Source organism: Physcomitrium patens, chromosome 1 (genome assembly GCF_059467195.1).
Source record: "Physcomitrium patens ecotype Gransden chromosome 1, ASM5946719v1, whole genome shotgun sequence".
NCBI lineage: Eukaryota > Viridiplantae > Streptophyta > Bryopsida > Funariales > Funariaceae > Physcomitrium > Physcomitrium patens.
The window spans coordinates 5,375,148-5,390,563 of record NC_143410.1 but is presented as its reverse complement, the minus strand read 5'-3'; the positions used below and the strand labels follow the sequence as shown (position 1 = coordinate 5,390,563).

The window sequence follows — 15,416 nt, the reverse complement described above, 5'->3', positions numbered from 1 at the left end:
GATAAAAAAATATAATCCAAAAATAGATTAGATTTTTTATAGTCTTGAATTTTTTAAAAGTATAACTAAGAGTATAGTTGATCAAGTAGAAAGTCATAAGTCTAGTGCAATTAAACTTGCATTTGTAGATACAAGAACTTTCTTACATGTTGCAAAAGAAGGATTACCATGTATTATTTATATTACAAATGTTTTTAATGGTAGAAAGATTTCAAGTGGCATTCCAAGCCAATATCAAGTTTTTCAAGATATTTGAGATGAAGAATGTAAATACTCTACTAGAACATCATCTCTATGATTGCTTCATTGACCTTCAGGAAGGAGCTCAACCATTGTTTGGACCAATTTATAATTTATCATAAAATGAATTGACTAAACTCAAGGAGAATATTAAAAAAATATAGCCAAAAATTTCATTCACCATTCCAAATTTCCACTAGGGGCTCCAATTTTATTTGTAAAGAAAAAATATGGATTATTGCGGATGTGTGTCAGTTATCAAGGGCTCAACAAAATCACCATGAAGAATAGGTATCCACTACCTTTGATATTTGGACTTCTTGATCAATTAAATAAAGCTAAAAACTATACAAAAATAGATCTACAAAGAGTATACAATTTGATATGCATCAAAGAGTGAAATGAATGGAAGATTGTATTTTGAATAAGACATGGATATTGTTAATATAATATCATACCTTTTGGACTTATAAATGCATCAACAGCTTTTCAACATCTAATGAATAATATTTTTTGAGAGTTTTTAGATGACTTTGTTATCTATTATCTAGACAATATCTTAATTTATTCTAAGAATACAAAAAAATATTAATTTTATGTTTGTCATGTGATACAAAAACTAAGAGATGCAAGATTCTATACCAAGATAAGAAAATATATATTTTATACTACTCAAGTTGACTTCTTAAGACATATCATTTCAAATGATTGATTTAAGATGGATCTTAAGAAAATTCAATATATTATGGATTGAAAGATTTTTAAAATAATAAGAGATGTCTAATATTTTTTTAGAATTTTCCAACTACAACCAGATCTTTATTAAGAAATTCTTTTAAATTTTAGCTCTACTTACATGTTTGACTTGTAAAAACAAACTCCAATGGAATCAAGAAGCACAAGTAGCATTTGAAGCTTTGAAAACAACTTTTATTTCTATACCAATCTTATATTGTACCAACATTTTAAAGCCATTTTTTATAAAAATAGATGCATCACACTTTAGTTTGGATGTTGTATTATCACAAATAGAATCAAATGATAAGCTTCGTCTAATAGCTTTTTATTCAAGAAAAGTTTTAGTAGTCGAGATCAACTACAAGATTAACAAAACATAACTTCTTGTAATTGAGCATTTGTTTTAAGAATGGTGCCATTATCTAGAAGGCCCTTCTAATTCAATCATTGTTTATACTTGTTATAAGAATCTTGAATATTTTATATCAGTATGTGTTTTGAATCATTGCCAAGTACATTGTCATATTATATGAAGCCTTGCTTGAGAATACACCAAGTACCTAGCTATCGAAGGTAGAAGAAGTATTCCAACAACAAGATTTTAATTTTAATAGAATCTTAAATAACTTCAATTAAATCTAAATAATACTAAATAATCTTTAATCAAATTTAAAGAATCCTTAAAAAATTATGAAAAAAGCATGACAAAATTTTAAAGAAATTAAAAAAAAGTATTAAAATAAAATCCAAAATATATTTTAAATATTTAAGATTTATTTCAATTGAATCTTAATTTCATTCTAGTTAAAATCCTAATAGTCTTTACTTAAATTCTAAATCAAATCTTAACTAAATTTTAAATAAATCCTAAATCCTACCAATTCCTAAATCCTAAACCAAATCCTAATCAAATTAACCTAACCTTGGGGCAATTTAGAACCTCATTATATATTGATTATACTATTGATCTTACTTAAGATTTTATACACATTTCAACAACTAATTTGGAAATAAGTATACAAAATTTGAAGAAGATCGAACTTACAAAATAGAAGATCAAATCTAAATTTTGCTTAGGTGTTGGCCGGCCTCTTATTCCAATTTGAATGTTAAACTTTTAGTACCAATATTTTCTTCTTGAATTATTGAATTGCCTCTAAAAAAATAATTAAATTGTGTTAAATCAAGTGTAGTCTTCATATAAAAAAAATCCACTTCAATCCAATCAATAAATTTCTAAAGATCTTAAAAATATTTTTTGACCTTCAAATTCCAATTTCTAAGACTTCAACTTGCAAAAACCTTCACACACTTTGATCTAATTGTTTGATTGACTTCAAAATATTTATATACACTAAAAACTAGAACATTAATAAAATTTCCAAAATTTATCTATATATATATATCATAAAATTCAAGAAATCCTCAATTTTGTGAATATAATTTTATTATTAAAATCTTATCCAACCAAAAATATTAATAACTTTAAAAATCTTCTAAAAAATGAATATTGACTTGATTGACATAAAATCAATACTTAAAAATTTCTTTACAAGTTTGATCTCAAACTCCACTCTCCAATCTATCTAAAAACCCTAGATTTACCTTAGATATGTAGTTTTGTGCCTTAGGGTTTGATTTCAACCTAAGTTAACAACTAATCCTCTTTGGGTATTAATATTTAGTAATTTGAGGTAATTTTTACTTGAATCTATTAATAAATTCTTTCTCAATATATCTATATTAATTACTTATCTCATTTATTTTGATTTGAGGTATTTATGATACTACAAAGTAAATAGAAGCTCTTTTTTTAAAATTTAACATTAAGACTAAATTTTTTATTACCTTCCTATCATTTATCCTTATTTTTCTACCACATCTTCCTACTAGGATCTTCTATAACAACATCCATGTTTTTATTTTTTACCATATAATTGTATTACTACATGACAATATTAAAGCATGTCTTTATCAAGATTTGTTTTTAAGATCACTTATCGACCTAGAAAACAACAAGGTTTGTCAAACATCATTTTTAGACGTTTTTATCTTTTATCAAAAGAAAGAGACATATCTTTTGATTAGCAAAGAACAATTCTCTTGAAGTCAAAGCATTTTCATCTTTAAATAATAAAATCAACATTAACTCTTGATTCAACATGTCTCAAACAAATTCAATCAAGTATGTCCTTTGATCATGTTGTTCATGATATCAAGAATCTTTCTTCTAAATATCATGATACTTCCAAGTTCAAGTTCAAGTTCAAAAATAACCTATTTTATTTCAAAAGATGCCTATACACTCTAAAAGGAGAAGCATGTTTATATATTCTTTAAGCACGTCATGACTTTCTAGCGGCCAAAATTTTTGGATATAATAAGACTTTAGAACTTATATCTAGAGATTTTTGGTGGCCACAAATGTAGAAGGCAATGAAAGACTTTGTTGAGTCATGTGACATTTATTCAAAGTCAAAAACTCTTCATTATTGATCTTATAGACTTTTCCAACCATTACTCATTTCAAAACAACCATGGTTTTTTTTGTTTCTATGGATTTTATCATAAATCTTTTAATCTCACATTTTTATGACTCTATATTTGTGATAGTAGATTGTTTCACTTAGATGGCATATTTTGTACCAGGTACAAAAGCTATCAAAAATGAGGAAACAACCAATCTTTCTCTTAACAACTTTTATTGCTATCATTGATTACTTAAGGATATTATATCAAATAAGAGAATTCAATTTGTATCAAGATTTTGAATAATACTTTTTAAAATTCTAAAAAAAGACATAAAACTATTTGTGAATTTCTATTCTCAAACTAATTGACAAACAAAGAATATAAATCAAGTTTTGGAGGAATATTTGAAGTGGAGCATCAACTACCAACAAGATGATTGGATAATACTTTTGCCATTGGCAAAGATTACTTATAATAATATAATATATTCTTCTATATAAAAAATATCTTTCTTTATTAATAATAATTATCAACTTTGACTTGATACTTTTGACTTTTCAAAAGTTGATAATCTTTGGACAAAAGATTTGACAAATTATTTATCTAAGCTATATAAAACAATTATTTGGAAGTACCATCAATAGCAAAACAAGGACATTTAACATTAGTGGACAAAGATTAACTATAATAGGACATGGATAAGATAATTGTATTATTGATGCGTAGAGATATATAATTAGAGCCATTTTTCAGAAGTTTTTAGAAATTTTTAGAATTGAGGCTAAGTTGGTGGTCCATGTGAGGCCCACTATGGAATATCCTAAAAGAATTAAGGATGGTTACCTAGGTTGAGTCCACTTCTAGAATCTTCTAAAAAAATAATTATTTTAGTGAAGCCAACCATTAGAGATATTTTAGAAAGTTTCAAGATGTATAAAGTATAAATAGGACTAACAAAGAATTTGGGGGATTCGATCAGGTATGGCTTTGGTCACTTCCTCTTAGTAAAGTTTGATTTGCATTTTTTGTTTTTTTTGTTTTTATTTTGTTTTGTCTTTTATATTCTATTCTGTTTAATTTTGTTCAATTTTATTTTTATTTTTTTGTCTTACTTTGTGATGGAATTTATAATTTTATTATCTTTCTAATGATGTAAGAAACATATAAATTCAATTTACTATGAGTAAGTTATGAAGGTTTAAATATATCAAATAAATAACTAAAAGAATGAAATAGAAATATTTTACATCAATGATAACTTGCTTATAGATTAAGGATTTAAGCCAAGGCTCACATGTAGTATATAAAAATTGATTAAAACAGGCTACAAGGCCTTAGTCTTATCCTCCTAATTCTATTCAAGGTGCTACAATCCATATGAGACTTGTATACCTCTCTTCTTACAAGAACTAGAATAGCTCTTGGTTCTCCTAATTTTTACTTATAAAATTAATATTTTTATATTTTTGACTCCACCATGGTATTTAAAAACAAAAAAATTAGACGAAATATAGTATATAAATTTTAAATATTTCTTTGTTTTATCATAATAGCTTCCAAGATGGTAAAAAATCAATTTTATCAAAGTCTTGAAATTTTCTCTAAAAATTTCTAAAGAATTCTAAATAAATTTTAAAAGTTCCTATAATATTTTTTTAATGCTACTAACAAATCAAAGCCAAATTTTTCCATCTTGATATTTTTTTATAATAATAAAATCAATTTAAATCTATTAAAATTCCTATTTTTAATATAACTAAAACAACATGAGGTTCTTTTTCATGTTCCTTCTAATTATTTAATAATATTTATAGGTTTTTAATAATATATATATATATATATATATATATATATATATATAAGTAAAAGGCCATTTTAAATATTGGTCTTAATAATAATCTTTATTACTCAATAATAAGTAAAAATATCAAATTAATTAAGATAATTGCTTCCAAAACTTATTAAAAATACATTCTTGTAACTTTTTTTTAATGAGATTCTTATACCTTATAAGCATTGCTAAATTCTAATGAATATTTAAATCATTAAAAAGACTCTCTAATACTAATATTTTTATATTTAAATAATTAAAACCTATAATTTTAATAATTCCACCAATTAAGATTTATTAATGGAACTTATATAAAAATATCAGGATTTTTAGATTTTAAACTTATATTTACTATGTTTAAAAAAATAAGAAGATAAAAAAATAATATATAGCTTTTATAAGATGATATAATATAAGAATCAATTAAAAGTTAAATTTTTTATATTTTAAAAAATAAATTAGAAGCTTGTTTCAATTTTTAAGAATTAGATAGTTTGAGCAATAAGTAATTTATAACATGTTGTATTTTATAAAGAAATTATTTAATAAGAACGTCTTTTATTTAGCACAATAAGTAGTTTTTAAAATTATGATGCATATATAGATAAAAATTAATTTGTTTACCATAAAATTTAGATTTTATTAATTGAGATATAAGTTGTATTGTATGTTGGATTTTTAAATTCAAATCCTACCAAAAGTACATACAACTTGAGTAGAATGATTTTTTAAAATAATAATAATAATAATAATAATAATAATTAAATCAATTGAATAAATTTTTAAAAATTATAACTTAAGATACTTAATTTGAATAACTATGAGGTTGTATTTGAATAAAAAAATTATACTTAGTTGATGAATCCTCAAAACTTGGATCTTATACTATCAAACTTCTCCAAAAGAATAACCTTTGATTTTTTAGTTGTTACATTTATATGAATTATTAGAGTTAGTAAAATTGTTAAAGAAATTCTTATTATTTCTACATCTTCATGATTAATCACTCTTAATATTAGTTGGCATAATAGACAAAGGTAATGCATAGCAAATACCGAATGGTTTATATATTTTTGCATTTATAATATGGTTTTCTTTATTTATATTAATTCTACAATAATTTTTTAACGACTTGAAAGTTTTTATTTCATATATATATATATATATATATATATATATATATATATATAGTATTATTATAAAAAACATTGATTTAAAAGAAGATAATTCGTAATCTATTAATTTTATTTTTATTAATATTAAAATAAATAATAATTGACTATTTAACAATCAATATCAAAATTTAATAATATAAATTTTATTTTTTTAAAGTTTTTAAGTACATAAAATTAGAAAAAACTAAAAAGATAATACATATTTATTTCTAAAAAATAAAAATATAAAGAAAAGATATAATTATAAAATAAAAAAAAATTATAATAGCTATTGTCAAATACAAAGAAACTAAAGAGTCTTAAGGAAAGATTGGAATATAAGAAAGATCAAGATAAGTCTAAGATTGGTTTCAATTTTACTTCTATGTATATTAGCTTTGTTAAGATCCCAAGATTTATAGATAAAGTATCAAATTGTAAGTTTCTTCCAACATGGCTTTTTAGAAGTAAAAAATTAATAGAAAAAAGTTTTAATACTTTTATAGTAAGTATAAGAATCTAAAGATCTATTATATATCTAAAAGACTTCTTTGAAGTTTTTTTAAGAATATTTTATCTATCTAATATATTCTACCTATTTTGACTTTTTTGTATATATTTAGGTAATATAAAAATTTATCATATTGAATAATTTTTAATTAAAGCCCCATATTATAAAAATAATCATTTTTTAAACTAAAAATTAAAATTAAAATGATTTATATCTTTTTTGACTATAATTTTATTGTAAGAATATTTCCACATTAATTGATTAATGAATTTTTTTTGAAAATTCTTTATTTTTTAGAAGCCTTTAAGTACTCATCAAAAGATTTACTACACCTATTTAAATAGATAGCATATGACTATTATTATTTGTGTATATGTGCATGAATCTTGCTTAAGACTTGAAAAAAATATCTTCTATCTAAGTGAATTTATAAAATTGCAAGCAATATTAAAGTTTTTAAGGACATCACGAATAAAAAATTAATAAATATTTTTAAAAAAAAAAACATTTTTCAATAATGTTGCACTAATTCTTCATGGCATGAAGGCTAGTTTGATGAAAAATATTTTCATTTATAATTTTATTTAGATATTCAATTTTTTCAAATTCAATCAACTACTAAGATAAAAAATAATCTCTTTGTGTAAATCCAAAACCAAATGTTAAACATGCACAAAGTACTTTTGTAAGAAAATCATATGAGTACATGTCATGTTTTAAAGTATAGTGACCCATGTTTTATTACTCTAAATCTAAATAGCCAAGATGTATCTTTTGTAATTATACTTATATGAGTTTTTTTTATAATGGTTTTAACCATTGCCAATCTAAAATCAACAATTTTACTAATAAAATTTTTATTTAAGAAGATTTTAGTTGTCTTAGCATCCCTATGAATAATACTTTGGCCTATTCTAATGTAAAGGTAATGCAAGCCATGTGCCACATCAATATAAATCTCTAGTTGTTGCTTCTTTAATAATTTGGCATTAATATTCTATAAAATGGATCTTTAAAAGATCTATTAGCCATATAAATATAAATCAAGATTAGTTTATAATGCTCTTTGCAATATCCTATCAATAAAATAAAGTAGGTATATATATAATTTTAATTTGACATAATTTAAATTTGATATAATTTCAATTTGGAAAGCATTGACATCCTCTTTAGATATGAGATTCTTCTACTTTAATGCCACATTCAATCCATCTTTTAACTCAATATATTAGACATTTCTAAAGCTTTTTTTTTCCATCACTTATTTGTGATGCTCCATTAAAAAATTTACCTTTAAAAGTAATTATTTTTTGAAACTATGTATTAGAAAATAAATAAAAATCTTTGATTAGAATAAATATTTTGGAGGTTAAATTAATCAACTATTTGTAGATTAAAATTTTCATACCAAACATATTTTCAACAATAAATTAAATAAAGACTCTCTACATCCAAAAATTGTAAATAGAGAGTGAAATGAAATCAAAGCATATCTCTTAGCTTGACAACATTTATTAATTTACTAGTATGGAATCATGACATAAGTAGTTAATATTTCATTATTTTTAATTCAACACATATTTCATCAATCTATGGTTGTTTACTTATATATTGGCTCCAACACTTCATGATTAATTGCTTCAATGAAGAATGACAATATCTTAATAGCTTAGGACAATCATTCTTTAATATCTTTTTTATATTATTTAATTATATTATATTATAAAAAAATACCTCACAAATCAAAAGGTCTAATTTGAAGCATGGATTCAATCAATTCCAATATATTAAATAGATAACTAAGTGTCTTGTCATTAGCCATAATCATCTGCATTAAACCAAAAAAATCACCATCCATCAACTCTATTACCATTCAATACTGCCACTTACCTTTTTGCAAAACAAAACAAGGATACAATATTGAAATAGAATAGCCATCCTAAGATTGATACTCCCTTTTTAAATTTAGAGAACTTGGTGCATACAACACCTTCTTAGCAACCTCAATTTCCAACCTATATCACTTTAAACATAATAACAATGGAACCTCTTTCCAATTGCTCCATTTCTTTCAAGTTTTCCATGTTCGTGCAATATGCTCCTAATGAGCTACTCGTCAAGTTCTGCCTTTGGAAATCAAGCCTCTGAGATAAAGAAAGGAGCCAACAAATACATTTTTGTGTTCATATTTTCTCATCTTCAAAGCAATGCATTCAAATCTCTTAGCAATGATTCTCTATTGTGTGATGCCTTGTTGACAATTGCAACTTCATCTTTGAAAATACTCTCAAGAAATTTGGTTGATTTAAAGCTTCTAGAAAAGAAATGTGTTAAATTCTAGTCAAAACTTGTTAACAGAATACTCTCTGGCACATTTGTCTTCAGAAATGCAGCTTGAATCCATTCATTGTGGCAACAATTTTGGATAACTTTCACTGTTTTGTTAGCTAAAGCATGAAGCAACAACATTTCTGTTGAAATACCACACATGTTTTGATCCAAGCTTCAAGAGTATCTTAAACTCTAGTGTCTGATTGTCCATTATAACTTCTACTCTGGATGTGGATCCATACAGTGAAATCCAATCACAGTTGTAATATGTTTTGCTGATTTATGTATACAATCTGGACAGAAACCCCGATAACACAAACTTCAGATCTGGTGAACATTTGTAGCTTGCATGGCTGATTGTCTTGGCATGTGAATCATGTTTGCATAATGTTGTTGTGACCTTATTGAAAAACAAGTGCACTGATAGACAAAGTAGTATTTTTACTATTTCTGTGCACATAAATTTGGTGATTGAGATATTATGGAGTTGTTGTCACCATGCATTGGTTGTTATACCCCATACCATATTAGCCAAATTTTCTGGTTCTTTTAAACAAGTTTATTTTGGATGGAAGTTACTTAATTTTTATATATATATATATATATATATATATTTTAATTAATGAGAAAATAATATTAATATCTGAAATCTTTTGATTAACACATTTTTTTAAACTTAAACTTATACAAAAAAATATAAATATTTATATTTATATAAATTTATAGATGGAGAATATTACTATTCCCAAAGCATGGACTCGACATGGCAAGCATGTCTAGGCACACCATGCCAGCCTCCCGCACCACGAACCATCCAACTGTTTACAGCCAATTAAGCCTACGTGGAAAGTAATCTGCTGACTTGGCAATGCACGGGTCCATCCCAACGCCACGGAGCCTTCGAGAATGTACCACCACCGAACATTTCTAGAGCCTTCGACTCCATTCTGGAGAATACTTCCAGCCTCGATGGGCCTCTCCCTGCTCTTCTTCTTCGTGTATATAATCGCACTGTTTTCCTCTGCCGTGCACCCGATCGATCCAACTGCAAGCATTCCCATTCTAGTGGCGAGTCTCGTGATCAATCGCTAGTTTCGCAACTTGATAGAACTGAGGTATGTGGATATGTCCATTGATCTTGTGATTCGTGAGTCGGAGACGAGATACTTTCGAAAATTGTTGATTCGTTCTGTTGGTTGCATTTGGAGTGGCCCTCTGTAAGGTCATGTGCTTGTTCAGTTTGTGTGCTGGAGTAGAGGTTAGAGTGAATTCTTGCACCACTTTTTTCTTTTCTTTTCTTTTCTTTATCTTTGTAGTGTGATTTCGTGGCACATGTGGTCTTGAGCTCGGGGATCTTGAGATTGAATAGGATTTGTAGGATCGGTTTCTTGTTGCAGTCTTTGTTCTGTTAGTGCGGACAACTTGTGGAAGAGTTTGGTAATTAATTGTCTGTTTCATGGCGCAGAGCTGTTTAGCGAAGTTGAATTGCAGTGAAATAGAGCAAGTGATTTCGTCAGGACTGTTGCGTGGACATATTGTGTGGCTTTGGTGCTGATAAGTATGGCCGCTCGCACACTCTCTCGTGTGGTTACCAGTCCAGCTAAGTCTTTCCTTAGTACGTTCAAAGATGCTCTCATAGAGCAAGGACGTTCGCCACTGCCACGCCAAGCGCCGTATGCAGTTGTCCAGCGGATGGGCGTCTCTGGCAGTGCACAAACTACCTCGCATGGTGACTACGATTCTCAAAGTCAGTTGGAGAAACCTCAGAATGAAGGCAAGTCTCCTCAGAGGAGGAATCAAGGCGGTCTTAGAAGAGGTGTACCACGGGATTTGGCGAGTGCGTTTCTTGGTAAGTTCTTAAATGGTGTTTGTTTTTTCATATTTCGTTTCTGAATTTCCTGGTTACTAGTCATGTAATTCAGGTATCCTATTAATCAGGTGTAGAAGATCAATTAGGTTGTACATGAGCTATTGAAGCTGAAGGTGCGAATTGACTTTGTTTCTGCAGATGTTTGGGATCCTTATCCGGGCAATAGAACCTTGAAGCAGATGTTGAATACAGTAGACCGTCTTTTTGATGATCCTTTTTTCAGCGCCGCACCTTCTCGACCCACTAGCGTCGCCTTGGACTTCCGCACACCTTGGGATGTGAAGGAAGACGAGAGTGCTTTCAGACTTCGGTTCGACATGCCGGGTCTTCAGAAGGATGAGGTAAGAAATTGAATTTCCTTGCGTCCATAAGCGTGCCCTACTCTATTCATATCAGTTGTGTTCTCAAGAATTACTATAGTAGCGAATCATCTGCTGATTCTCGCGTAATCGGCTATTCATTTCTGTAGGTGAGAGTTTGTGTCGAAGATGGTGATTTAGTGATCAAGGGCGAGCACAAGGTTGAGGAAAAGAACGAATATAATTGGTCCTCTCGCAGTTTTGGTAGCTACAACACCCGTATGACGTTGCCTGAAAATATTAAGATTGACGAAGTGAAAGCGGAGCTCAAGAATGGTGTTCTACACGTCTTTGTGCCCAAATCAAAGGAAGAGCCCAAGAAAAATGTCAACATTAATATTGAGTGATTAACCAACGCATGCTGCAGCCTTGTGCCTCTTCTTGGCAAGCGTGGATGGCATTGTGAACATTTAATGCAAAATTTTGTAGCGACTGGACAGCACCACTTGAGCACGCTTAGAAGTGGACGTACACTACGTGAAGGTAGAGCTAATTGAAAGTTCTGCAAATGTATTCACAAAAAACCGAGGATGGCATCTGATGTACAGTGCAAATAAACTTTCAAGTGAAATCGAAGAAAAATTACATTTCTTAAACATGTTCCCAGGTAGTCGCGATAAAATTTTCCCCGAAACTGAAGCATTCTTCTGTGTAAAATATGTGAAATTGCAACACCGAATTTTGGATTATTGCTTCTACAGAAGAAACTGCTGTTACTCTTGCTTAAACCGTTAGCTACAGCAACAGGAGCACATCTGCCATGAGTCAAACTACAGATCTTGAAAAGCGAAAATTTTGTGAAATCCGTGAGAACAACTGGGGACACCAACATCGAAGTATCTCCAATGCGAAGGGCTGAAATGAGACAGGGTTTAGGGATTAGAGTTTGAAAACCCTAATCCCTCAACTTTGTTAACATAATTTGGTAAAGATGGTCACAAAATGGAAATCCGATTGAGCAAACACTTATTTTTACCCTCAACATTTTGGTATTCTGCCTGTGAAATGATATTTATAGAGGACTACTGTATTAGTTTTTAAACATGTTGTCTTTGAGATATCCTAAAAAAATATGTACATTTCATTAAATCTCATTGATATTTGATTATTTGATCTCTTTGCATTTTAGCACATGTTATTATTGCACTATTTGGTACTGTTATTATTAAAATTTGATGATGAATAAGACTTGGACAAGATAATGTTGTGAAAAGTTTCAGTAATATTTTAACATTTGTTATACATCTTCTTTTCTAATTTAATATGAAAATTGGAAAGTTCTAAATCAAGTTTGTCTTTAATTAACAAGATTAAAAACTAATCTAATGTCTTTAGTATAAAGACTTAGTAATATTCCTACATTTATTTTATATTGTATTTTAATTTATTAATAGTCTAAAAAGTAGTTATTGCATAAATTAGATAGAATTTTTAAAAACATTATGATATGTATTTATGTGATTTAATTTAAATCAGTTGAAACTCTCAATTTACTATTTTTTAACTTGTTAAATACAAAAAAAATCATGAAAACTCAAAACCTTTTGGAGATTGTTGAAATCATTAAATGTAGCCAGCATTCTCCATAATATTTATTATAGACTACAATAAATACTATAGCTACAATATTTAGAGTCTAGTGGAGAAGTATTGTTTATCCTCTCTCTTTTTTTCTTCTTGTATACGAGACACATCCAGATCAATAGAATTTTATGTGTGAAGCTCTCTCTCCTTAAAAACTCTCTTGTGTGTATGACTTACTACTACTCTTGTGTGTGTGTATTACTTACTATTACTCTTGTGTCTTTCTAAACATTCTTAACACCTTATCAGCACGACTCTTTTCTATACACTATCACAATTTTTTTTTTCTCTAGACTTGACTCTTCAAACTTGTTGATACTCTTGTTCAGTGTCTGCCTCATGATCTTACTGCTCTTCTTGCTGGCCCCTCACACATTAGCTGCTTGCTTAGAGCACTTGTTCTACTCTCTGCCGTGCTTACTTAGAATACTTGATTCAGCCCAGCTTCACTCAGCTTGCTCCTTGTTGCACCTCCTACCTACTGCCCAACAGCTACCGAACTGCTGCTGAACTCATCACACCGTCCATCCTACCACCGCTGCCGCTACTGCCTACCCTGTCGTTGCCTACTGCTGTCCTCCTACTACTATTTCTACTACCTTAATCCATAATCTCTCCTTAAATATATATATATATATATATATATATATATATTATTTTCCAAGTTCAAGTTCATCATTTTATTTGACTTTATATTTTAAGGTACGTTTTACTCAACTTTTCTACTTGATTTTGTATTTTCTTTACAGATTTATTTATAATGAGTGCTTCAACATCTTCAACTACTTCTACTATGGTTCCAACTATTACTACTGCATCCAAACATTTTCAAGTTCTTTTATTTCCACCATTGACTGTGGATGGAAACAATTATCTATTATTGGTAAAAATGGCAAAAGCAAATTTATTTGTAGCACAACTCTCGGATGTCATTATGTTTGAAGAATCTCCTACAATAAGTATTTCTATTCTTCCTGCTATTTGTTGGAAAGCACTTCTTCTCCTTTGTCGTCATCTTGTACCTGCATTACAATATCAATACTTAGAAATGGAAGATCTTGCAAAACTTTGGAAGAATCTTAAATCTAGGTTTGATCATCAAAAGACCATTTTCCTTCCACGTGCACATCATAATTGGACACATTTGCATGTCTTGGATTTTCCAAATTTAAATGCTTTCAATAATGAAAATGTATAGTATTGTCTCACAATTATGATTATGTGGACAAAGCATTTCTAAAGAAGAAATGATTGAGAAAACTCTCTCTACATTTCCTCTTGTATGTGCTGTGCTTGCACAAAAATATAGGAATGTAAAATTTCAGAGTCATTTTGATCTCATGTCCTATCTACTTCTTGCGGAGAAGCAAAATGAGCTACTCTTGCACAATGCGGAAGCTCGTCCTATTCAAATTATAGTTCCAAAATCCCATGCACTTAATATTTCAAAATCTAAGAAAAAATTATATAAACATGGGAAACGTGCTTATAAGTATCAGGATAGTCATAGTCATGACTATTTCTACCTATACAGAAAGAATAAACGTTCTATTATTAATTATAGTAGAAAACAAAAATCAGAGATGCATTCTTGCCATAAATGTGGAATGATTGGATATTTAGCACATGCATGCCGTACTTCAGAATATTTTATTAAAATGTTCCAAGAAAATAAGAAACTACAAGTTGAGGCTCATGAAGTTTATACCATGGATGCCTTGATGGATTCAATTGGTGTTGATGACTTAGAGGCTTATATGAATGACAAAACCTCTAATGATGAATCAAATGATACGCTCATTGATTCTACAATAACACATACTATCTTGCGAGATAAACGATTTTTTATTGAAAAATCTTCAACTTGGCAAACTAAAAATATGATGACCGTGGCTAGAACAAATGAGTTTTGTTTCCAAGAAGGCACAACGATGGTAAAATTACTTGTGGGTTTGATCATAAAATATAAAAATGCCATGTTTGCATCCTCAGCACCTCAGAGTCTGATCAGCTATCAAGATGTGCATATTAATGGTTATTACCTCTTGACCGCCATTTTAAATAGAAAAGAGGTTTTGGTTCTTGCAAAGAATCATAAAGTTGTTGAAAAAGCTTTTGCTACAGAAAATGATTTATACCGAATTGTGATTCAACCTACCATTATATTTAATTTTGCATCATCTATTACAGAGAGTCGTGTTTCTCTCTAGCATGGATGATTGGGACATCCAAGATCTACATTATTTAGAAAGATCATTCCATGTATAATTGGGCATAATTTAAAGCTTGCAGATGTAGACTCTATGGAATTATGTCATGCATGCGT

The 15,416-nt window shown here is 28.5% G+C and overlaps 1 protein-coding gene across 1 annotated transcript; it reads left to right on the top strand.

The window, feature by feature from the left end:
- Positions 1-10,319: 10,319 nt before the first annotated feature.
- On the top strand, positions 10,320-12,102 carry LOC112279113 (small heat shock protein, chloroplastic). The gene is made up of 4 exons (XM_024513247.3): positions 10,320-10,392; positions 10,743-11,126; positions 11,286-11,488; positions 11,617-12,102. The coding sequence occupies exons 2-4, from the start codon at positions 10,838-10,840 to the stop codon at positions 11,851-11,853; spliced, it is 729 nt and encodes a 242-aa protein (XP_024369015.1). The 5' UTR covers positions 10,320-10,392; positions 10,743-10,837; the 3' UTR covers positions 11,854-12,102.
- Positions 12,103-15,416: the final 3,314 nt, after the last annotated feature.

Bases quoted from the DNA above. Each gene is read 5' to 3' on its own strand.
- LOC112279113 (XM_024513247.3), top strand. From the start codon at position 10,838: ATGGCCGCTCGCACACTCTCTCGTGTGGTTACCAGTCCAGCTAAGTCT. The intron at 11,127-11,285 runs GTAAGTTCTTAA...TTGTTTCTGCAG, and splicing joins TTTGGCGAGTGCGTTTCTTG to ATGTTTGGGATCCTTATCCG. The intron at 11,489-11,616 runs GTAAGAAATTGA...TCATTTCTGTAG, and splicing joins CGGGTCTTCAGAAGGATGAG to GTGAGAGTTTGTGTCGAAGA.